Source organism: Ctenopharyngodon idella, chromosome 21 (assembly GCF_019924925.1).
Source record: "Ctenopharyngodon idella isolate HZGC_01 chromosome 21, HZGC01, whole genome shotgun sequence".
Taxonomy (NCBI): domain Eukaryota; kingdom Metazoa; phylum Chordata; class Actinopteri; order Cypriniformes; family Xenocyprididae; genus Ctenopharyngodon; species Ctenopharyngodon idella.
The window spans coordinates 2,211,552-2,234,929 of NC_067240.1; the positions used below are offsets into that span (position 1 = coordinate 2,211,552).

The 23,378-nt window shown below is 36.7% G+C and overlaps 1 protein-coding gene and 1 long non-coding RNA gene across 5 annotated transcripts; both read right to left on the reverse strand.

Moving 5' to 3' along the window:
- Positions 1-281: 281 nt before the first annotated feature.
- LOC127503861 (uncharacterized) lies at positions 282-4,017 on the reverse strand. Its single transcript, XR_007927234.1, has 2 exons — positions 921-4,017; positions 282-815 (listed from the first exon to the last, which is right to left on the reverse strand). It is a non-coding gene; the product is annotated as an uncharacterized LOC127503861 (long non-coding RNA).
- Positions 4,018-6,635: 2,618 nt separating this feature from the next.
- LOC127503926 (GTPase IMAP family member 4-like) lies at positions 6,636-22,137 on the reverse strand. Of its 4 annotated transcripts, none has more exons than XM_051878155.1 (12): positions 21,840-22,137; positions 21,682-21,705; positions 21,125-21,151; positions 20,825-20,923; positions 17,302-18,165; positions 16,785-16,935; positions 14,921-15,052; positions 14,640-14,687; positions 11,471-13,369; positions 10,039-11,254; positions 7,228-7,368; positions 6,636-7,074 (listed from the first exon to the last, which is right to left on the reverse strand). In XM_051878155.1, the coding sequence occupies exons 1-6, from the start codon at positions 21,862-21,864 to the stop codon at positions 16,793-16,795; spliced, it is 1,182 nt and encodes a 393-aa protein (XP_051734115.1). In that variant the 5' UTR covers positions 21,865-22,137; the 3' UTR covers positions 6,636-7,074; positions 7,228-7,368; positions 10,039-11,254; positions 11,471-13,369; positions 14,640-14,687; positions 14,921-15,052; positions 16,785-16,792. The 4 variants fall into 4 exon arrangements, with proteins under 4 accessions (XP_051734115.1, XP_051734113.1, XP_051734114.1 ...); XM_051878153.1 differs by having other exon boundaries at positions 16,810-16,935; positions 21,840-22,130; XM_051878154.1 differs by having other exon boundaries at positions 6,636-7,127; positions 16,810-16,935; positions 21,840-22,130.
- Between the last annotated feature and the right edge of the window lie 1,241 nt (positions 22,138-23,378).

Genomic DNA, 23,378 nt, shown 5'->3' on the forward strand with positions numbered 1-23,378 from the left:
CATAACATTGAGTGGAACATCTTGCTAGACTGAAGCTGACAGAATTAGAGGACATGCGATAGTAAAGGGCTGAACAGTGCTTTGCTGTCACTGCCGCTTAATTGTGTATTGAATCAGTATGGCTAATGTTTTGAATATTTTCATTGAATGTAAGTGAGCTATGCTTCTGATTGTAATTTTGGCTGCCCCAGTAATGGTTCATACCAATGACAATACATGTGCAGCTAGTAAACCGGCTCATTCAGAGGCATGCATTCATTGCATGGATGGAGCAAGAAATGAGAGAAAATATTATTTTATTAGTATTCTATATTGTGATAGGCTATGTCAATTAGTATTGCATTATAAACACACTCAAATTATAAAAAAACCCAAGACAGCTTGAAAAACACATACATTGTCACAATCATGCAAGGTAAAAACATGCAAGATAAAACATTTAAACCGTGGGCATGATTTACTACTTTGTTCCCTCGATTTACTAAAACGTGCGCGCAATCTACTATTTCGAGCCGCACGGCTCCAAATCCGTTCTGCACAGTAGAGAGGAGAATGGTCATGCAGGCAGGGGTCAGAGTCCAGGGCAATCAAATCCGAATCGTGAGACGAGAATCAATGTCAGACAGACAGGATGGTCAGGCGAGGGGCAAACAGAGCCAACAGGGAAATCCCAACTCATGATCAGAATCAGGCAGGCGTTCATGGCAACAATGCAGTCCAGAGAGGCGAACGGTAACCCAGGGAAATCCAAACTCCAGCCACAGGTAACAGTTTAAATGGTCAGCAGCAACAGTATAGTCTTCGACCAGTGGGATCTGGAGAGGAACAGGGAATTGCAACACAAACAGAGAAATTAATGAGATTATGAAATTATATGAACTTCTGTCATCATATGCATCAATCAAAATGTGAATCAATACCATCATTCTTCGTCTGTTCTTGGCTGTTGTGTTGCAAAGAACTCACTGCTCCAGCCTTCGTTGCCCTTTTGTCCAGTTCCTCCACTCTTTTATCCAGTTCCTGCTCCCTTTTGTCCAGTTCCTCCACTCTTTTATCCAGTTCCTGCTCCCTTTTGTCCAGTTCCTCCGCTCTTTTATCCAGGTCCTTCTCCCTTTTGTTCCATTCCACCGATCTATTATCCAGTTCCTTCTCTCTTTTGTCCTGTTCCACCGATCTTTTATCCAGTTCATTCTCCCTTTTGTTCCGTTCCACCGATCTTTTATCCAGTGCCTTCTCCCTTTTGTCCCGTTCCACCAATCTTTTATCCAGTGCCTTCTCCCTTTTGTCCAGTTCCTCCGCTCTTTTATCCAGTTCCTTCTCCCTTTTGTCCAGTTCCTCCGCTCTTTTATCCAGGTCCTTCTCCCTTTGGTCCTGTTTCGCTTTTCCTGACTGTATGATGTGACATTAAGATTGTATTTTTACAAGCTTTTTTTTTTTAAAAACTTGGCTTCTCATGGATTCTTTTACATTTTCATTAATTAGAGTGGTGGAACTATAACGTCACTTTGTAGGCCAATTGGCAGTTAGCATCTCACTGGTTCCCTCAATAAAAACCCAATAGGATTTTCCTATAGGCTTTTGGATTATCGCAAAAAATAAGCTCTGTGATCAACAAAAGTTTATAGTTATGCTGGGTACACACCACAAGATAATCGGGCTGATTTTGGGTCGATTTCTCCCCTTCCGACAATCTTAGGTAATGTCCCGATTATCTTGATGGTTCTACAGATTATCTTATCAGATTTTCCTGTGGTGTGAGGTGTGTTAAGAGTGAATCCGCTCTGAAGAACTTCGGAGGTGCCCTGATCGTGAATCGTAAATATCCAACATGTTGAATATTTACGATCAGAAATCCTGATGTGTGGGGGGAACCCTGAGGACAAACGCACAATTTCTTCCTGCAACGTCCGTCATGTTTATTCTGAAGTCTCGAGAGATTATGCGAGATTTCCCGTGTTCACAGTCGGGACTCTGGTTGAAAATCTTTTGGTGTGTGGTGTGCTGTCTTTGTCACATCATGGCACACCACACACTATAGGAGCAAAACGGTTAAATCTAGGATTTTTTTGGTCCTCATGTTTGTGGTCTCTCACATTTTGAAAATCTTCTAAGATTTTAAAAATCTGTTAGTGTGTACCCAGCATTACACGTTTTGTCAATCAAGAACACAACTTTTAAGACTTTTGAAGCCTAAATGCAGTCACCAGACGCAAAAAGGTAAAGGTAGGCTATAAACTAACTACACCACGGTACCATGATTTCAACTTCACCACCACTAAGCCTCTGCCAACTCTTTTATACTTTATCTAAAAACATTTTACCAATAAAGTTTAAACTAGAATTGTTTGTAAGAGCGCAATAAGCATAACTAGGCTATAAAAGCGGACTGAGGTTACCTGTTCAGCGTGATGATGTTTAATGTCCCCGAATGCCTCTGTAGTCCCTTTTAGCCACTTGTTAGCAACCGTCTTTTTCAAGACATGTAACAGCATAAAGAAATCTCATAGAATAAAATGCGAAAGTATCTTGAGTTTGTGTTAACCACGGACCTTATTTCAGCCATTTAACCAAAACCCCATTAAAAAAACACTAGACATGGTACTCACGTCTAGTTTAATTTCGGTTTCGTGTCGGGATTTGTGAGCGCCTGCCTGGTTGGTTGTTATTGGCCAGGTGCTCTTGTGCGTGAACACGCAGTCTGTGAGTTCTCATAGTTGCTTGTTCATGTCTTGTTTTGTATAAGCACATGGCTGGTGATTTGTTTTCACTGGCCATGTGCGTGTGTTTTTGTCATGTTTGGTGTGAGCACATGGCTTGTCATGTGTTTCTTTGTGCCATATGCTCTCATGTCTATTGTCTTGACCCCGTCCATCTTGCTACCTGATTATTGGTTTATTTGCCCCACCTGTCCTCCCTTCTTACCTGCCTTGTTTGCTCTCCTATTTATTCTCCTTGTGTTTGCAGTCCTGTGCTGGATCGTTCGTTGAATGTTACCTTGTGTGTTGCTTCCCAGTCAAGTCTAGTGCCTCGGGGTAGTTTTGTTTGTTTTTGTTTTATTTTTATATATTAAATAAAACCCATCCTTACTGCAATTGAGTCCTCACTCCATTCATCATCACCAAACCTTAGCAGCCTATTACACAACATTTGTATGAATTGAAAACATGCTATTATTTGATTAATATGGTATGATTCATGTAATTCATAACGGAATATGACGAGACAAGAAACATTTAGCATTTTTGACATATTAGACATAATAAATAAGTAGGCTATAATAAATAAAAATATCAGTATTCTTTAAAAAATAAGTTGAAATTATGCAAACTGATGACTTTTACGATCCGCTCACAGCTTATCTGCCCATCAAATCCTCCATAGGCCAGCAAACCAATGATTACGTTCCATAACAAAAGCGCGAAGGCGCAAAAGCTGCTGTAGACCAGCTTACCTGGAAGTCTCCATAACTGGCAGATTTTATGAAAATGACCGTTGTTTAGCAAATGAATAAATTACGCACCATGAACAGCTTGGGAATGCAGAGCATTCGCAGCTTATATGGACCGCACGCCACTGTTCTTTCTTGTCATATTGCACTTTTAACATCAAGCACGTGCCGCTCTTTATTACTCATTCATCCATGTTCCTAATCGCTCTAACGTGTCAATAACTCCTGCCTACTAAAAGCTTCACGGGTATATTTGCATATCGTGATATATAAAGGATATGTTTTAAAGGTTAAATCGATTCTCACTTTATATCATTACCACGGTATAGCCATCATATCACCCAGTCCTAGATAGCAGATTTGCAAAACACATTTGACTAGCTAGGTTGACAAAACCAACAACCTATTAACTATAAAGATTGACTGGCTAATGCTTTATTCCTTCATGTTAATTGAAGGCAAATCTGAACGATGTTCTGTTTTTACCTTAATAAACCCTGCTGAAAAAACAGCATATGCTGGTAAGGTAGGTATTGAAGCTGGTTTGAGCTGGTTTATGCTGGTCAACTGCTTGTCCTATGCTGGTCCTGGATCAGCATTGGACCAGCATAGGACCAGCATAAACCAGCTCAAACCAACATACCAGCTTCAAAACCTACCTTACCAGCATATGCTGGTTTTTTTCAACAGGGAACAAGTAGAATCAACCGTGGCATCCTCACTTTAACTTATTCCACAAAATTCGCTCACCCAATGCAGATAAAATTGGTTGTAAATTCACTCTTTAGTGCTTAATCCAGTTCTGTACACACACAGTCCAGTAATTACTGAACCTTTGATGTTATTTCTATTGTAATGAACCAGTTAAGCTAACAGGTATGCTCCTCATTGTCATCCTGTCACTCCAGCTTTGGAAACACAGCTTCAAATTCTGTCAGACGTTTAAATTCTGTTCTGTTGTTTTTTTGTTTGTTTGTTTGTTTGTTTGTTTTTACTCTATTCCTCACTTGGCATCATGTTTTAACTGTTCTGAAACACTCCAATTATGTTGTCAAAGTGTTTTGCCTTTATGCATTTTCATTGTGTAAGTTTTTAAAATAATTTGTCATGATGATCTCTGACATTTTTTTTTTTACACAGATAGAGCATCTGCTAAATGAACAAATGTAAATATGTAAATGCAAAGAACCAAATTGAAAGAAGTAGAATTAGGCTATATCAAAAAAACAATTGCATTATAATGTCAATTACTTATTAAGATCATAAGCTACATAATTATGTTAGCTGTCAAACGTTTAAAATAAAAATATATATGACTTACTCTTCCCCCCATTTTCTTCTGGGCGTTGTTTCCGCCAAATCTGTAACAAACCGCATTTGAAGAAAGCATGAATGAGACGTCGAGAATCACGATATGAATATGCAACAACAAAGGACACTTGGGCATTTGGAGATTTTCTATCCTGTAAAATAAAAGCTCTGATCATTAGAGAAGTCTGTCAAACATAAATGACAATTTACAGACTAAATCAACTAACACAACACATTCACTTTCATAAAGAAACAAATAATTCCGCTTACCTGCTTAATTGTGCTGTGAACAAAACCGGGATAAGAAGAACAAAATGGTTATTTTGAAAGATTAATCCAAGCCGAAACAAACGTCAGCATCTGTTTTCATCTTTTAAAGTGTAAGTTAGGAATGCTGTTTCTGACTCACCAGGATTGCGAGAAATTGCCTGGATATATGGTTATCCTATGAAAACTATACGCTTAAGTTAATTTAATTGATGTTAATTCAGTGCAAACGCTCTCAGTGCGGTCGGCTGAAGCAGATATACGGTGAACGACGCGAGGCGTTGGTAAAGACGGTCGAATCACAGATCGTTTGTGATGATTAGGGATGGAGTGGTCATCGGAAACGGGAGTACCGGTACTTTCTCGGTGGGCCTCCCCCTCCCTCCTCCTGCTTCCTATGGCCAGTCAGTCCTTCCCTGAAATAGGGAGACCATATACTTTTCAAAAAAAGAGGACGGGGGGTGGGTTGTTAGTGCCTAAATACTTGACAAATGCGTTCACAACCATGCAACTACGTTATTGAATTTTAATACATAAAGTAATACATCCTTTCCATTCAACTTTTGGCCCTCAACGGTAGAATAATAACAAATAATAACTATTTCAGTCAAAAATAATTTCAGTACTCCTTGCACATTCCCTAAGATCAGATCTTTCCCAGCAGTCCTTGATTACCAATCAAGTAGGCATGAAAGTCTTTGCAAGACGTGTTTAAAGTTGTTTTGTGTACACAGAAGACCCTGCTATGTTTCCATTGCTGCGACCTTGTTAAATAATGCCATACTCGAAATTAATTGACCCTTCGCCGGGAGTTTGATTGACAAGCGATCTAACCAATCATAACGCCGAATCCGCCATTTTGTCCGACAAAGCAGTCAGGAGTTAGAAGATTAACCTCGGTGGACTTGAACTTGAAAAATGGTGTGTACTGACATCAAAAGCGTTTGAAACAACATTACTTCTCATGTTCATTCATGTTTATTTGATGCTATGAATTAACTAGTAGGAAGAGATGGTCGGTTTGCGAGCCGCTTTACCTGAGGCGCTACAGCGATCTGTCATGACACAAAACGATTTTTATTGTTCAAATTTCTTTCAAAAATTACACAATTTGAAAGCTGGGACTTTGTTTAATATCATAACTAACCTCTGTCTTGTCAGTGTCCTCTTTGCGCCGCGATTTACTTTACTGCATCATAATTAACCATGCTGTACTGTCAATTGGCAACTGTGTCAAAATTATCCCACGCATTCCGGAGGGTAAAATACGCGTTTTTTGGCAGGGCTTCCCTGGTAAAATTTGCATTCCAGAAGCTAAACATCACGTTATTTGGGGTCGATTCAACCCGTGCACATGAAAAACAACCTGCGGCAACAGTGTAAAAGAAGCCCAATTCTGCGGAAAACCATGGACTTGGCAACACTGGAACTGGAGCCTCTAACGGCAGCTGCAGTGACGCAATGACTTTATCAATCAGCGACTGGCTCTTTTACTTAGGAGGCGGGACTTATTCCGCCATATTCCGCATTGCAGTTTCTCCCATTCATAACTAATAGGAGTGAACCGTCTTTCTATATCTATAGTCTTTGCTAAAGCACAACACACAAGTGGCTTCTTAATGAAAAGGTTTATTAATATAATCAAAATGGCTTCAGGAAGGGAACATGCTCAAAATAAAAAACAAAACCAAACTAACTTAGATGCTAATTCTTACATAGAAAAGAAAATAGAAATGAACAACACAGTCTTACCTCCCTCACTGCTCATACAGGAGAAAAAGAAGTGCAAAAGAAAGAGCATCTGTCCCTACAATGATTCCTGTTATCAACAAACTTTGGAAATACAGCTGTCTGTTATCATCGCGTTCTAGAGATTCTTTCAGGAGATACACAACAGTTTCAGATTTTCATACAATTCAGTCACTATCATCTGAGTCAGGAGTAGAGAGATCCAGAAAAGTGCTGCTCCTCGGAAACTTCTTTCCTTATGTAAATGTGGAATATATTGGAATATAGTAGCAACCAGTGGAAAAAGAAGGAGAAACGGTCTGGAAAACAGGGACAGGTCCATTTCATTGTCATGGATAAAGTACATGCTATCCTGTCATGAGAATATTTAAACAATAATTACTGTTTAGAATGTAACAGTAAAGAGAAAAAAATCATACTTTTGCATCACCACAACTTATAGTAATACTTACTGTTGGGTGGATCTTGCATGCTGTTCTGTCTCACAGGATTCAGTGCTTCACGTTTAAGTGATCTGCTGGACTGTGAATCTATTGGTTTGCTTTCCACCTCACATTCTCTTCCACTCAGAGTTTTGACTTTGTTTTCAGAAACTAGATAAAAACACAATCACATCTGAGTTAACATACAGAATTTACAGGTCACCTGGTGTATGTAAAAGTCGATCATTCTTTAAAGATGGCGTGGTATGTTTGGACAGAAGATGAGACAGAGTTCTGTATTAAACTCATGAAAGACAAAAGAATTATGGGAATACCGGATTCTAAACAACAAAGAAATTCCATAATTTATTAAGACCTTGAAGCAGATAGGAGGGAGAAATACCCAGAAACACCGCTGCTCCCAAGTATGAGGGGCTTTCCTAGCCATTAATGCTTGGATAACATGCCTACATCTCCTTTGATTAAAAATAATGGCTGCAGTGGCTGCAATATACTTCAATTAAATTCAATTAAATTCACATTTATTTGTATAGCGCTTTTCACAATACATATCGTTTCAAAGCAGCTTTACAGAGAATGCATGTCAACATTACAATTTGGAGAATGCAGTTAGCTAATAATGTAATATACTTGAAACTACTAGCATCCAATGTCATGATTTTGGAAAGACTTATCACGAGAGAATAAATTTATGTTTTAGTCGCAACATCAAGTTAATAGAAATACTGTAGTTCATTTCGCAATTGACATCGAAAAATCTGTAATATAATTTGCACAAACCTGTAGGCCTAATGGAAACTCGGCTAATGGTTTAATTAAACTCATACCTTGTCAATGTGTTTCATTTAGTGGAATGAAAAATGGTGATACCAGAATTTAATCAGTACTTAAAATGTAGTTATGGGGAAACTTTGAATCAATTTTACAGCTTGACAACACATGCTGGTCAAGCCACAGTGCACAGCCCAAACATAATAACGCCTTTCACAAACCAATTGAAAATGTTATCACAAAATTTTAACATATGTAATCTACATATCATTAAATGCAATTACAAACCCGATTCCAAAAAAGTTGGGACACTGTACAAATTGTGAATAAAAAACAAATGCAATAATTTACAAATCTCATAAACTTATATTTTATTCACAATAGAATATAGATAACATATCAAATGTTGAAAGTGAGACATTTTGAAATTTCATGCCAAATATTGGCTCATTTTGGATTTCATGAGAGCTACACATTCCAAAAAAGTTGGGAGCAATAAGAGGCCGGAAAAGTTAAATGTACATATAAGGAACAGCTGGAGGACCAATTTGCAACTTATTAGGTCAATTGGCAACATGATTGGGTATAAAAAGAGCCTCTCAGAGTGGCAGTGTCTCTCAGAAGTCAAGATGGGCAGAGGATCACCAATTCCCCCAATGCTGCGGCGAAAAATAGTGGAGCAATATCAGAAAGGAGTTTCTCAGAGAAAAATTGCAAAGAGTTTGAAGTTTTCATCATCTACAGTGCATAATATCATCCAAAGATTCAGAGAATCTGGAACAATCTCTGTGCGTAAGGGTCAAGGCCAGAAAACCATACTGGATGTCCGTGATCTTCGGGCCCTTAGACGGCACTGCATCACATACAGGAATGCTACTGTAATGGAAATCACAACATGGGCTTAGGAATACTTCCAGAAAACATTGTCAGTGAACACAATCCACCGTGCCATTCGCCGTTGCCGGCTAAAACTCTATAGGTCAAAAAAGAAGCCATATCTAAACATGATCCAGAAGCACAGGCGTTTTCTCTGGGCCAAGGCTCATTTAAAATGGACTGTGGCAAAGTGGAAAACTGTTCTGTGGTCAGACGAATCAAAATTTGAAGTTCTTTTTGGAAAACTGGGACGCCATGTCATCCGGACTAAAGAGGACAAGGACAACCCAAGTTGTTATCAGCGCTCAGTTCAGAAGCCTGCATCTCTGATGGTATGGGGTTGCATGAGTGCCTGTGGCATGGGCAGCTTACACATCTGGAAAGGCACCATCAATGCTGAAAGGTATATCCAAGTTCTAGAACAACATATGCTCCCATCCAGACGTCGTCTCTTTCAGGGAAGACCTTGCATTTTCCAACATGACAATGCCAGACCACATACTGCATCAATTACAACATCTTGGCTGCGTAGAAGAAGGATCCGGGTAATGAAATGGCCAGCCTGCAGTCCAGATCTTTCACCCATAGAAAACATTTGGAGCATCATAAAGAGGAAGATGCGACAAAGAAGACCTAAGACAGTTGAGCAACTAGAAGCCTGTATTAGACAACATTCCTATTCCTACACTTGAGCAACTTGTCTCCTCAGTCCCCAGACGTTTGCAGACTGTTATAAAAAGAAGAGGGGATGCCACACAGTGGTAAACATGGCCTTGTCCCAACTTTTTTTGAGATATGTTGATGCCATGAAATTTAAAATCAACTTATTTTTCCCTTAAAATGATACATTTTCTCAGTTTAAACATTTGATATGTCATCTATGTTGTATTCTGAATAAAACATTGACATTTGAAACTTCCACATCATTGCATTCCTTTTTTATTCACAATTTGTACAGTGTCCCAACTTTTTTGGAATCAGCTTTGTAGTGAAGGGCTTGTATAATTTGTCTTATTTTGACGTTTGCTGAAATCATGTGACTTGATAAGGAGCTTGGTACAACATTCGAAACACTGATTCGAAACAAAAGATTAGTAAAGGTTTTGAAGCTTCATGATGCAGTATTTCAAAAGCATCCATCACTACCAGATAACGAATGCTTTAAATACTTACCACTAGGGGGAGTAACTGCTGTTGAGATATGAATGCCATGCTGTGATTCAGCGACTGTCTGCAGCAATTTTCTCTTTCTCTCATCCAGTTCCTCTTCTTGTGCTGAGGCCTGTACTTCTTTTTGCTCCTGTAATCTGTTGTTCTCTGTGAGCAGTAATTCTTCTATGTCCTTTGATTCTCTTGGATTCTTTTTCTCGTTGCCTTTGAGTTGCTCCAGTTCTCTTTGTAGCTTCTCATAGTCAGACTTCATCTGACTCTCTCTTTCATTGGAGGCGGTCAGTTCTGCATTGACCCATCTCTTATGATCCCTAAGGTCAAACAACTCTTCTTTTAGTTCATAGTTTTTCTCTTTGAGAGCATCAATCTGTTGACTTAACTGATACTCTCTGCCTATGGAAGCATCCAAGTCTTTCCTTAACTGATCCAATTTTTCACGCAGATCTTGTAATTCTCTCATTTTCGGAATTCTGTTTTTCCATTTCTGTAATTTTAGTTCTTAGTTTTTCCTCTGCTGTTTTCATTTCTGCCAAATCTCCTCTCAGTATACTCTCCCTCTCCTCATATGTAGCATCAAATTCTTTCTTAAAATAAGCTTCGGCTTTGTCTAGCAACTCAAGATCCTTTGTAAAAAAGCTCCCTTTTCTCTGTTTCATCATTGTCCCAGTAGCATCATGGAACAGCTTTAGGACATTGTCCTCATTGTCCTTTAAAATGTGGGGCTTTGTTCTGCACTTTCTGACACAATGGTTCCTGTCTATATCGCTGTTACTGTATTCATGCATAAATAACACCATACTGTAGTCTAACACCTCCTGCCCAAACACTTCACAGAGAGCTCGTAGGAGATAATGCTCTTTACCAGAGTTATACACATCTCCAAGCACTAACAGAAATGCATGAGGCCCAGGAAAGACCAGTGTGTAACAAAACTCTATGTCACTTTTCATAGATCTGACACTATTGCTGAAGGAGAGGTACGTTTTCAAGTTTTCCAGCCAATAAGTAGGTGTTTTTACTACAGAGACATGTCGTCCGCTGACACAAGCCTCTCTAAACTCACATGTCCTATCATGTTTAGTGGTATTTAATCTATTTGTTGACCTAAGAATCGTATCACAAGCTTTATTCATCACTTTCTCATCGCTTCCAAGCACCATGAATCTAAGTCTTTTAATGAAGTCTGTGGGTTGTTTTGCTTCATCTGAAAATGTTTCATCTGTTACAAAGAGAATGAAACCAGGTAAAGTTTTAATGCATTTGCGATCTGTAAATATAATCTAAAATCTGCATCAGTGGTGAAATCTCTGATGCCTCAATAGACCGATATCCGATAATCAGTTTTCAGAAACTCAAAAATCTAAATAAAATTTAATCTTCATTTTACCTTGTCAGAAAATGCATATATGTGCACAAGCCAAAACGAAAGTGTTACCTCTCTTTTGTAGTCTTTGTGCCATGTTGAATATTGAAATGATTCTCATAAAAAGTCTGATAAGGCTATTAATAAGTTAATTTTAGTTAAATAAATTAAAAAAAAAACTGAAAGAGCAAAATGAACAGTCTTCCATCCAGCTGCTATTAAGACAAAAGTTATGAAAATTAAACCGAGCTCAGACTGCAGACTGAAACAACACTTGAGCAAAGGATGTGGTTTGGAGCAAACATACAGACTTCAAACCCAGAAGAAGCAGGAAGCATTATTGTGTGGCATCAAGAGAGTTTCATTCACTTATTACTTTTAATTTTATATTATTTCTCTGTTGCTGTTTAATCTTACATTATATACCTTGTTGTCTTAAGTAAGTTGTGAATGTCTCCTTCTCAAGGTTTTTAATGGGACAGGATGATGTTGTGATTGTAAAGCAGTAATTTTTCATTTCTTTTACTTTGGTATAATAGTGGAAATCAGGGTTGCCAAGTCTGCATTTTCCCTGCGGAACTGGGCCAATTTTATACTGTTTCCTCAGGTTGATTTTTCCCAGATTAAAGATTTGACATACAGCATAAACTATATTTGACTGAAATGCTTGTATTGAAATATTTTATATTCTACCAATGATAAAACTGCTGATCTAGCCTGGACTGAATGTTAATATTAAATATTTACAGATACAAGACTTACATTTTTATCGTGTGGACGGAGAGTGTTTTGAAATGAAAACGCCGTTTTCAAATCTATCCGGATTATTGTAGACGTAGCCTTAACTGGGCCATTGGTATGTGATTCAGCACATTAACAAATTATGGAAATTGTGGAAGCAGCAGCAGGCCACCGGGGCAGGATGTGTCTTATCGCCTCCGTCTGTTAACAGGCCTTCGGATGGGAGACCAGGGATCCACTGGGGGGATCTCTACGTACCTTGGCTGCCCCACTATCGAGGGTAGTGGGTGGAAGAGGCACCAGATCGGTTACATGGATTTTCCTAAACATGGATTTCCAACTACCGGTTAGAGATGGATTACGGTAATAAAATGTATATGAATCCCATCATCTTGGATTAGGGTTTCCACAACTCAAAAATCCCAGATTAGCCCCTAGTTCCAACCGTTGCTCTGGAAAGGCTTTTTTTTTTTTCCTGTTGTCTTGACAGAAAGAGTTATTAAGATTTTATTGTCAAAAATATTATTTATAGTGAAACTAATACTTGTGACTGTGATTTGATTATTGTGGTGTCATCACAGGTAACATCATTCAGAGAGAGAGAGAGAGAGAGAGAAGCAAGGAAAAGAGGGACGATCAGACAGACAGGCAGGATAGTGGATAGTATGTAGACAGACAGATTATGAGATCAAACACATGATCCTTAACCTTCTGTTTATACATGATATTCATCTTATTAACTGATATTATCTTCTAAAATGCCATGTACTGTTGAATTTGTTTATTTTTACATTGTAAAAATGCTCAAATATAGATTTCTAAAATGCTTTATTGTAAAGCACAATGTTATAATCCATGTCATCCTGTAAACGTCATGTTTTACGTAAAACGTAAATATGAAAGTAGAAACACTATTATAAATTAACAAGATATAAATAATTACTGTGTAGTCTATCAACAAAGAAAATACTGAATTAATGTAGCTACAAATGTCAATACTGACATTTACTGCTTAGTGTGACAGTTCTCTGTTGATTCTGTGTGAGGAGATGAACTTTAACCACAGTGTTTTCCAGAAGTTAGTGACAGAGCCAGACTGAGTACTGTTGGCATAACATTCATGGGTTTGTCGTCTAAGGCAGACGCAAACCAGCTGTCAGATGGGAACTTTCTAAACTCCTGATACTGAGATTTCATCTGTTGTGCAGTCATAATTTCTAAAGATGCAGCCTGGATAGGAAGAAAATGATCATCACATTAAATTTCAATGGATAATAAAAATGGTATTAGTTTTAACAAAGAAGAAAGGTAGGTTTATAGGGTTGGTTCACCCAAGGATGAAAATTCTGTCATTAATTACTCACCCTCATCTTGTTCCACACTCGTAAGAATTTCATTCATCTTCAGAACACAAATTAAGATATTTTTGATGAAATCCGATGGCTCAGTGAGGCCTCTGTTGAGAGCAAGACAACTTAGCTAAATACCCAGAAAGCTACTAAAGACATATTTAAAACAGTTCATGTGACTATAGTGGTTCAACCTTAATGTTATGAAATGACAAGAATACTTTTTGTGCGCCAAAAAAAACAAAGTAATGACTTTTTAAGCTTCACGAAGCTTCGAAGCTTTACGAATGTTTTGTTTCGAATCAGTGGTTCGGAGCACTGCCAAAGTCACGTGAACCATTGAAATTTCTAAACGTTCTGAACCACTTGTGACGTAATGAGCCTCATTTACTAAAATCACCTGACTTTGGCAGTTTAAGATCGTTTGATACACGCTCCGAACCACTGATTCGAAACAAAAGATTCGTTAAGCTTCGAAGCTTCATGAAGCAGTGTTTTGAAATCGCCCCTCACTAGATACTGTTGAATAAAGTCGTTATTTTGTTTTTTTGGTGCACAAAAAGTATTCTTGTTGCTTCATAACATTAAGGTTGAACCACTGCAGTCATATGAACTGTTTTAAATATATATTTTAGTACCTTTCTGGGCATCTGAAAATCTAAGTTAACTTGCTGGCAATGGAGGCCTCACTGAGCCATCGGATTTTATCAAAAATATCTTAATTTGTGTTCTGAAGATGAACGAAGGTCTTATGGGTGTGGAACAACATGAGGGTGAGGAATTAATGACATTATTTTCATTTTTGAGTGAACTAACCCTTTAACTAAACAGACTTTAAATCAACTGTTTACATTGTGTTTTCAGTAAAGTTGTTTAAAAGTTTTTTCTTTGTTTGTTTGTTTGTTTGTTTGTTTTGTCCATGGGTCCATCAGCTTGTTTTATAAAGTTTGTGGGGACAAGTTTTGAGATGGCACATAAATAATAATAATAATGCTTCATGTAACATAATTAATATTCATCACGGACAATAAAAAGGGAGTGTTTGTCTGAGAGCTTTGTGCAGAACTGTTTTCAACTTATAACCAAAACAGCTAGATTACTACAAATACTGATGAACCAAATAAAAACTTTTTTTGATCCTCAAAACTCACCTCAGTCCATTCAGAGAACAAGCCATGGTCCATCTTCACTTTTAGACACTAAAAACACAAATCTGTATTTATGTGCCAGTTCTTTTAAATTATTTCATGATTTTAATAGAGTTTAGAATTTGTACTTAAATTGTTTGCCTAATTAGATTTATTGGTGATATAGTATAAACAAACTGGTAACAGCTTTTTGAAACATAACATGTACTGTATATGTAAATAAATTACTCACATTAACATTCATCTTTAAATGAGACAAACATGGTTAATGATAGAATTCTTACTGTTGGGCGGATCAGTTTCCTTGCTGCCCCGTCTCACTGGTTTCAGACCTTTAAAATACTGTGATCCACTGGATTGTGAATCTTCCTCTCTGGTGTCAATCTCTCCTTCTCTTTCATCTTTGTGCTCTGACACTTAAAAAAAATAAGATATAAATCATAGTTTTGTGTGGTGAGTGCATAAATCCATTGAAATTAAACAGGCCCATGTTCACTATTTTAGACACTAAGAACAGAGAATTTTGTTTTCTTTTAAATATTTCAAAATTTCATTAATAATAGAAATAGGCTTAGAAGATTTTCTGCTTAAATTGTTTGCTTGATTAGCTTTATTAGTGATATAAACTGTTACACAGTTTAAACAAATTGGCAGCTTTTTGAAATAATAAAGGCCATTCTACAGAATTGGTCAGAGTTGGAAACATCTTGAAAAAATGTCTTTTTCGAAATATTTTGTATGTATGCAAATTGTATAATATCCAAGGTACACATTTCTAGTAATTGTACAGTTAATTTTCATATTGTATTTTCAGAAAGTTTTGGAATATTTTTCCTCTCCCCAGATTTGTCACTACTGTAACACAATAATAAATAATTTATTCAGAAGAGTTACACTGACCTATTAAGATTTTGTTTACATCTACCTCGTAAATATAGTTTTTGCTATTTTTTTAAAAAGGTAAATGAATAACAATTACAATTTTAACAGTATTTCAAGTGTAATTTATGAGATTTGTTGTATTTTGAATCCAATCTTTCTTTGTAAAAGGCATAACGTTAATCATACTGATTTCAACGTTATGGATTCATTAGTTTGAATAAACATTGAACCAAACACTATAATAACATCTTAGTTAATTCAATATACTTTATTTTTGACAAAACATCCATGTTTCGGTCGTGACTGCACATTCTCGGTAGTGACAGTAATGTGTCGGTAGTGATCACATCACATTACAGAATTTTAACTCACATACTAAAACACTAATAAACATATTAAAATAATAATGATTTGCATAACTGTACAAAAATTTTGTTTGTTTCCTCCAAATAAATGATTATGTGTTCCTTTTTGTCACTACCAAAACAATGATGACATGTTTCGGTCGTGACTGTTTCGGTAATGACAATTTTAGATACTTTTGAGCCTAGCTGCTAATGCTAATCAGCACATGGTTAGCTAGCACAGTTCTGAACAGTTGTACACACATATAAACTAAATTTAATGGAATAACACCCCCAAAAAGTTTGCTTAATTGCAGAAAAAAGGTGTTTGGTAGTGACGTTCCTTAAAGTTCCACACAGATTTTCAGACTTTTGAACACATTTAACTCAAAATGATGGTATCTATGTACTATGAACTTTCCTGATCAAAAATGTAGAAGTGTTTTAAATCAGTCTCAGCCAATGAACTAAAACATACACTGTTTCGGTAGTGACATATAAATACGGGACACATTTTTAAAAAAAAAAGTTTCATGATTTAAAAATAAACTATAAAATAAATGTTTTTTTTTAACTTTACTTTTAAAAAAAAAAAAAATCAAAAATATATTTTTAAAATCAACAATGGAAAAAAATGCAAAAATTATTTCAATATAATTTTCACAAGTTTTAGGCGTTAGGGTTCGGGACAGCCACCTCCCAATTGAAAGTACCCAATAAATAATGATTTATATATATTAATCTTACTGATATTTTAATATTATTGTGGGATTCAATAGATAATAGAAGAATCTTAGTAAACATCTAAAATTTGAATACTTAAATGCTTTTTAAATGTGTTTTTTTGGTTGTGGGACAGCAGTTTGCACCAATTCTGTAGAATGGCCCATATACATAATTGCACTAAAACAAGTTTACTCACATTAAAGTTTAATGACAATTCTTACTGTTGGGTGGATTAATATCCTTGCTGTCCCGTTTCACTGTTTTCAGACCTTCAAACTTTTGTAATCCACTTGCTTGTAAATCTTCCTCTCTGGCCTCAATCTCTTCTTCACTTTCATCTTTGTGCACTTAAAAAAAAAAAAAAAAAATACAAAAATAAGAATATGAACCATAGTGCTTACATGATCTGACATTTAAGGGAGGCTGCATCCAATTAGTACTAATGAGCACCACATTTTCCATGCAGATAGTGTGTCATAAATGTTACCTGACAGTCAAGAAAGACAAAGTTACCAAGCAATAACACAGAAGTCTTTGCATATTCAGTTTTGCCAACCTTGTGCCTAGACTTTTGCACAAACATTCAAATTTCTTTTAGTCCAGTGACTTTGTGTGACATATTCCATAGCACTGCACTTAAATCATGACCCACTGTTCATCAGGTGTTCTTAAACTGACTGTGTTAAAACTCTCCAGTGTGACTAGATACTTACCTTCCTGTCTTTGTGCTGTCCTTGGCTGTCGTCTTGTTAGCAGGGCTTGCTCGGCTCCTGCTTCAGTCAGTTTTTGTTCTAGTGCTTTGCGCTTGTGGCTCTCCTCTTGCAGCATTGCATCTTTCAGGCGAACTTCTGTTTTAAGGTCTCTAATTTTCTTCTGTTGATTTTGCACTGTCTTGTTCATCTCTGTCAATTTTCTCAATAGTTCACTCTCCTTTTTCTCATATTCAGTCTTTAATTCATTTTGAAGATGAACTGAACATTTTTTAAAGAACTCAAAATGATTTGTAAAAAATTCACATTTTTTACTCCGTATCATTCTCTCCACTTCTACAAATAAACCCGCTACACTTTGCCTTGTGCTGTATAATATATAGTGCCTGTTACCACATGTCTTAACACAAAGATTATCTTTTGGAGAATTATGAGGACATGCATTAATGAACAGCACCATACTGTAGTCTAAAGCCTTCTGACCAAACACTTCTCTGACTGCATCTAAAAGTAAATGCTCTTTATTGCTCTGGCCATCAATGACTAAGAGAAAGGCATGTGGCCCAGGAAAGACCAGTGATTCACTGAACTCCATTTCCTTTTTCAATTCTTTGACTGCATTTTTGAAAAACCAGAATGATTTCAAGCGTTCCAACCAGTTAACTGGAGTTATCACTACAGACACATGGCGATCCTGAACATGATCCTCTCTTAACTCACATATTCCAGGACCGCTCCTCATACATCTTTGCCCTAATATGAATTCAGGAACTTTATTCATTAGACTATTATCACTTCCAAGCACTATGAATCTCATGTTTTTAATGGAGTCAGTGGTATGTCCTGCTGCTTCTGTAAATGTTCCATCTGTTAATAAGGATAAAAGTGAGTCAGATTACAAATGGAAAAATCACACTCTCAAAATACAATTATAAAACTGAACATTTTAATCTTGAATGCTGATAAATAGGCTACAGATTAATTCAGTATTCCAACTTTAGTAAAATACACAATAACAGCTATGACAAAAACTTTTGTTCACCACATTTATCACAGAATTGTTTTTTTTCTTCTTCTAAATAATGACTTGTCCTGAGCAATGGTGTATAAGATTGCCTTTTGGGCAATCTATGTTTTCTGCATAATTATGCTTGTTTTTCATCTCTCTTTTATTTAATGTCCATGTTTATAAGCTCAGAAAAAAAGAAACTTCCTCTCACTTTCAACTGCTTTTATTTACATGTGGTTTGGCATTAGAAATGACGATCATCTGTCCTTCCTGTCTTCCTGTAGCACTGTCTTTGGAGTCTTACATTACAGACACTGCTGTTCATTGCTCTGTTCACATCTGCAGTCCTCATCCGTCCTGCAGCAGGACTATGGCATGTTCACAAAAGATGAACAGAGACCCTGGGCATCTTTCTCCTGCTGTTTTTCAGTCAGTAGAATGATCTCTTTAATGTCCTAACCAGAGGTTTCGGTGACTGAATATTTTCCGTCTGACTTAAGTTTTTTTTTAGCCATGACAGAAAAATCTGAAGGCCGTCCATCATTTTGACAGATTACACTGAGGGTGATCTATATTGTAACTTGTAACTGTAATTCCCACCCCTATCCAGTTGGTGGCACTCCAGTGTGGCAGCAGAGCATGGGTTGAAGCCCTGGGTATTCTTCGTTTTTCATGCGTACACTAGTGTACACGCACAGTTCCGGTCTGTTCTGTTTATGCCTTGGAAAGTATACTTCATTTGAGTAATCTCTCGCCATGAGTTACAACCCATGTAAATATCTTTGTATTCTTTCCTGCTAGAGTGAGGCTACTTTCTAACCTCTTCGCAATCTCTCATCTATCTAGGCCTCCATTGTCGCTGTAGCCTGCATGCGTTCCGGTCTGTTCTGTTTATGTGGTTTTTCTTTGACTACCTTGTGAATCGATGCTCCCAGGGCACGGTTGCCACCTTGTGGATAAACTAATTACTGCAAAAAAAAAAATTAAATTTGCATTTGTGACCTGCGCATACAAGTACGCATTGTTATAAAAATCTGGCGGTGTGTGTACAGTACGCGCGTACACTGTACACTGACCCCCATGTACGCATAAAAAGTGAACTATATTTTGGGCTTTAGTATACAGAACAAAATTAAAACTGCCACAAGAAGTCGTCTGTCTGAGACCAAGACGCAAAATCTAAAGATAACTGCCTCTGCATCAGTCTCTCCAATTGATGCATGTGATTATGCACAGATGAGTTTAAGTTCATGTGGACCAGGAGGAAGATTTGAGTTCAGGCAGATACAGAGCATTGATTGAGTTCAGTTCAGTTCTTTTTTACGTTTTGTTGCTTTTGTATTTTGTAATATATTGCGTTGTTCATATTTGCCTGCACAAAAGGTCATGTTTTAGTGGCCTCCACAGTCTCTGCAGGGGAAAAACAAACATTCATCTGCTTCGTGTGGTGTTGACGCACAGACTCCGTTTATCTCTTTGTAAATAAATGCATAATGTATCCTATATGATTGTCCTCTAAGTTCATGATTAAAAATGAAAATGTGAATGAAAACAAAAGCTATTAAAAGTCTTATGATTAAAATATGAAAATTAAAATAAAGGGTAGAAATAGATTATGATAGAATTTTTATGACCCTGTCCGTCTGTTGGTCCCCCTATGCTCGATCACGTTTGGGGCTCGGTACGGGTGCACCGCCCTAATATAGCAGCGCCATCTTTAACGGGAATGAAAGCGAGGCTGTGAGGGATAAACATACAACTCTTCATTGGGTTGTACTGTTATTTAATGTGTTTTTGGATTGTTCTGCTGATGAAACACTGCAAAACACTGCCGCTTATATACGTTCATGATTCTTCGAGTTTTTCCGGCGATGAGGGGGAAGGGTGTGGAATCATGCACAGAAATCAGCAACAACAAGAATATTTGTTTTTGTGATGTTGCTGTTTTCTAAATTTGCTTAATTTTAAGTAAATATGTTTTAAAATCATAAGATGTGATTTTACTAAGTATTAACTGTCCATACATTGCATTTTAAAAAGAATATGTTGAGGCTGTTGTTGGTGAATAGAATATTGTTTTGGAATATAATTTTTCTTTGTATCTGTCAAAATATTATCCTACAATACATGTGACATCAAAAAAGGATTAGCACAAAAGTAATCTAAATGTGATCCAAAAGTAGTCAGATTACGTTACCAAAAATGTGTAATCTAAGAGATTATATTACTGATTACAAATTTTGTCATGTAATTTGTAATCAGTAACTGATTACAATTCATAAGTAATCAACCCAGCTCTGACAATAGCCTACACAAGTAGGTATTAAAATGTTTATCTTTTATAACACTTAACTCATTAATTCACCATAAACCTAAAGTAACAGAAAACCAGAAAATTTGACCAAAAATTGACCACTTTAATTCACTATAGGCCAACTTTAATTAACAAAATGGGCTTCTTTTAAGTATAGCCTATAGCACAAATTATTGTTCATAATTCAATAAATAAACACATACATTGTGTTCCACAAGTTGTTGAAGGATTTTCCTGGTTGTCCGCCACTGTCGACGGCCCTGCATGTGCTGTATGTGTATTATCTGCATCATCATATTCTCCTGTGTGAGTGAAAATGCTTGCAGTTATGACATATTCATGTTGACCTGACATTTCAAGAGTTTAGAATTATGAGTTGTTCTTAATGTCCTCTTAGTCTGCTTAAAAGAGCTTTGGATGCTTAAAACATATTCGATACCAGGGGTTAAATAGAAAAAAAAAAAAAAAAAATTAAGAGAAAACGTATAAGCCAAATATCTTACCATTACTTTCATCTAAGAGAGGAGTTTCTGTAAGAAGCACAAGAGACAAAGAGTGGTATCAAAACAAGATGGATAAACTAAAATAACATCTAACGATTTTATTATATAGAGTTGAATCTAAGATTAATAATATGATTGCTTATGCTTATGTCTGAAGTGTCTTACATCTACAGTGATTCAAATACAAGGGTGTATAGTAATGAAGTAATTATACTACTTAATTACTATACTTTTATTCAGAATTTGTACTTTACTTCTGAGACTGAATACTTTTACCTTTTACATTTAGAAAGTAATGCAGGAGACAATGACTTTGAAAAGTTAATATGAAAAGCTCCAGGAATCTCGATTCCATCAGTCAATTTATAAATAAAGCTTACTTTAAAACTTATAAGCACAATTAAACGTGATTTATATTCCATTTTTACTGAAGTAGGCTATGTTTTGACTAGATATTTGACTTTGAATTTAGTCCGTTTTTGGCCCAGTAGCCTAAATCTTAACTATTGTTTATCTGTATTTTACACTACTGATTTAATAACCTTAATTTAACTTACTCGTTTCAAAATCGTCACCGCGTGCTGTAAAACACAAAATAGATAGGCTATGTTAGGTGCGTAATTAATATAAGCATTGCCAAAAGCAATTGAATTGAACTGATGAATTCACCGTCCACAAAGACATAAAGTGAGTCCAGAATGTTAAGTTTACTAACCTTTAGGGTCGCGTCTCCGAGCCATACTGCAGAGAATGAACAAAATATAAAATGAAACATCAAAAATGCCCAGTTATTAGGAAGACCGTCAACACAAACGCATATTGAGCTTGAAGCAAACTTCCGCAAAACTCTGGTTTCGAAAGTGAAAGAGGCTATGTTTTTATTCCTAACTCAGGGTGATATACACCTTCAGGCAACTCCTGAATTCATGTTTCCCTTGTATCAGGATTTTGAGTGATACATTTGGGCTACACATATAAAATCAAAGCGTATAGGTCTATGTTATTGTAGCAATAGCCTAACTGCATTGCATTTTAACATCCAAAGAGCAGCACTTACAGTATGAGTATGCGAGTACTCTGCATAAAATACTGAAATCAACAAACAGCTCTAATTATTTCCAGAAAGACTTTGCCAGAATATTTTTGGTCTGTTGTGGTCTATAGACGTGTTTTGTAAAGTGGAGGCCTGTATATTCACAAAGTGTCCTGATGGTGAATAAATAAGGGAATTTACATTTTTGACTAAAGCATCCCTTATAATAATGACATAATCTTCCAAAAAGTTACATAATTTTGCTGATAAACAGCAACTCAAACATCTATAATTACAAACCCGATTCCAAAAAAGTTGGGACACTGTACAAATTGTGAATAAAAAAGGAATGCAATAATTTACAAATCTCATAAACTTATATTTTATTCACAATAGAATATAGATAACATATCAAATGTTGAAAGTGAGACATTTTGAAATGTCATGCCAAATATTGGCTCATTTTGGATTTCATGAGAGCTACACATTCCAAAAAAGTTGGGACAGGTAGCAATAAGAGACCGGAAAAGTTAAATGTACATATAAGGAACAGCTGGAGGACCAATTTGCAACTTATTAGGTCAATTGGCAACATGATTGGGTATAAAAAGAGCCTCTCAGAGTGGCAGTGTCTCTCAGAAGTCAAGATGGGCAGAGGATCACCAATTAAAATAGTGGAGCAATATCAGAAAGGAGTTTCTCAGAGAAAAATTGCAAAGAGTTTGAAGTTATCATCATCTACAGTGCATAATATCATCCAAAGATTCAGAGAATCTGGAACAATCTCTGTGCGTAAGGGTCAAGGCCGGAAAACCATACTGGATGCCCGTGATCTTCAGGCCCTTAGACGGCACTGCATCACATACAGGAATGCTACTGTAATGGAAATCACAACATGGGCTCAGGAATACTTCCAGAAAACATTGTCGGTGAACACAATCCACCGTGCCATTCGCCGTTGCCGGCTAAAACTCTATAGGTCAAAAAAGAAGCCATATCTAAACATGATCCAGAAGCGCAGGCGTTTTCTCTGGGCCAAGGCTCATTTAAAATGGACTGTGGCAAAGTGGAAAACTGTTCTGTGGTCAGACGAATCAAAATTTGAAGTTCTTTTTGGAAAACTGGGACGCCATGTTATCCGGACTAAAGAGGACAAGGACAACCCAAGTTGTTATCAGCGCTCAGTTCAGAAGCCTGCATCTCTGATGGTATGGGGTTGCA

What these genes read in the sequence shown, in the direction of transcription:
- LOC127503926 (XM_051878153.1), bottom strand. Translation starts at nt 21,864, where the DNA reads ATGGCTCGGAGACGCGACCCTAAAG. An exon ending in CGGTGACGATTTTGAAACGA is followed by an intron (nt 21,152 to 21,681) that starts GTAAGTTAAATT and finishes TGCTTCTTACAG; the next exon opens with AAACTCCTCTCTTAGATGAA. An exon ending in GACAGCACAAAGACAGGAAG is followed by an intron (nt 16,936 to 17,301) that starts GTAAGTATCTAG and finishes TTTTTTTTTAAG; the next exon opens with TGCACAAAGATGAAAGTGAA.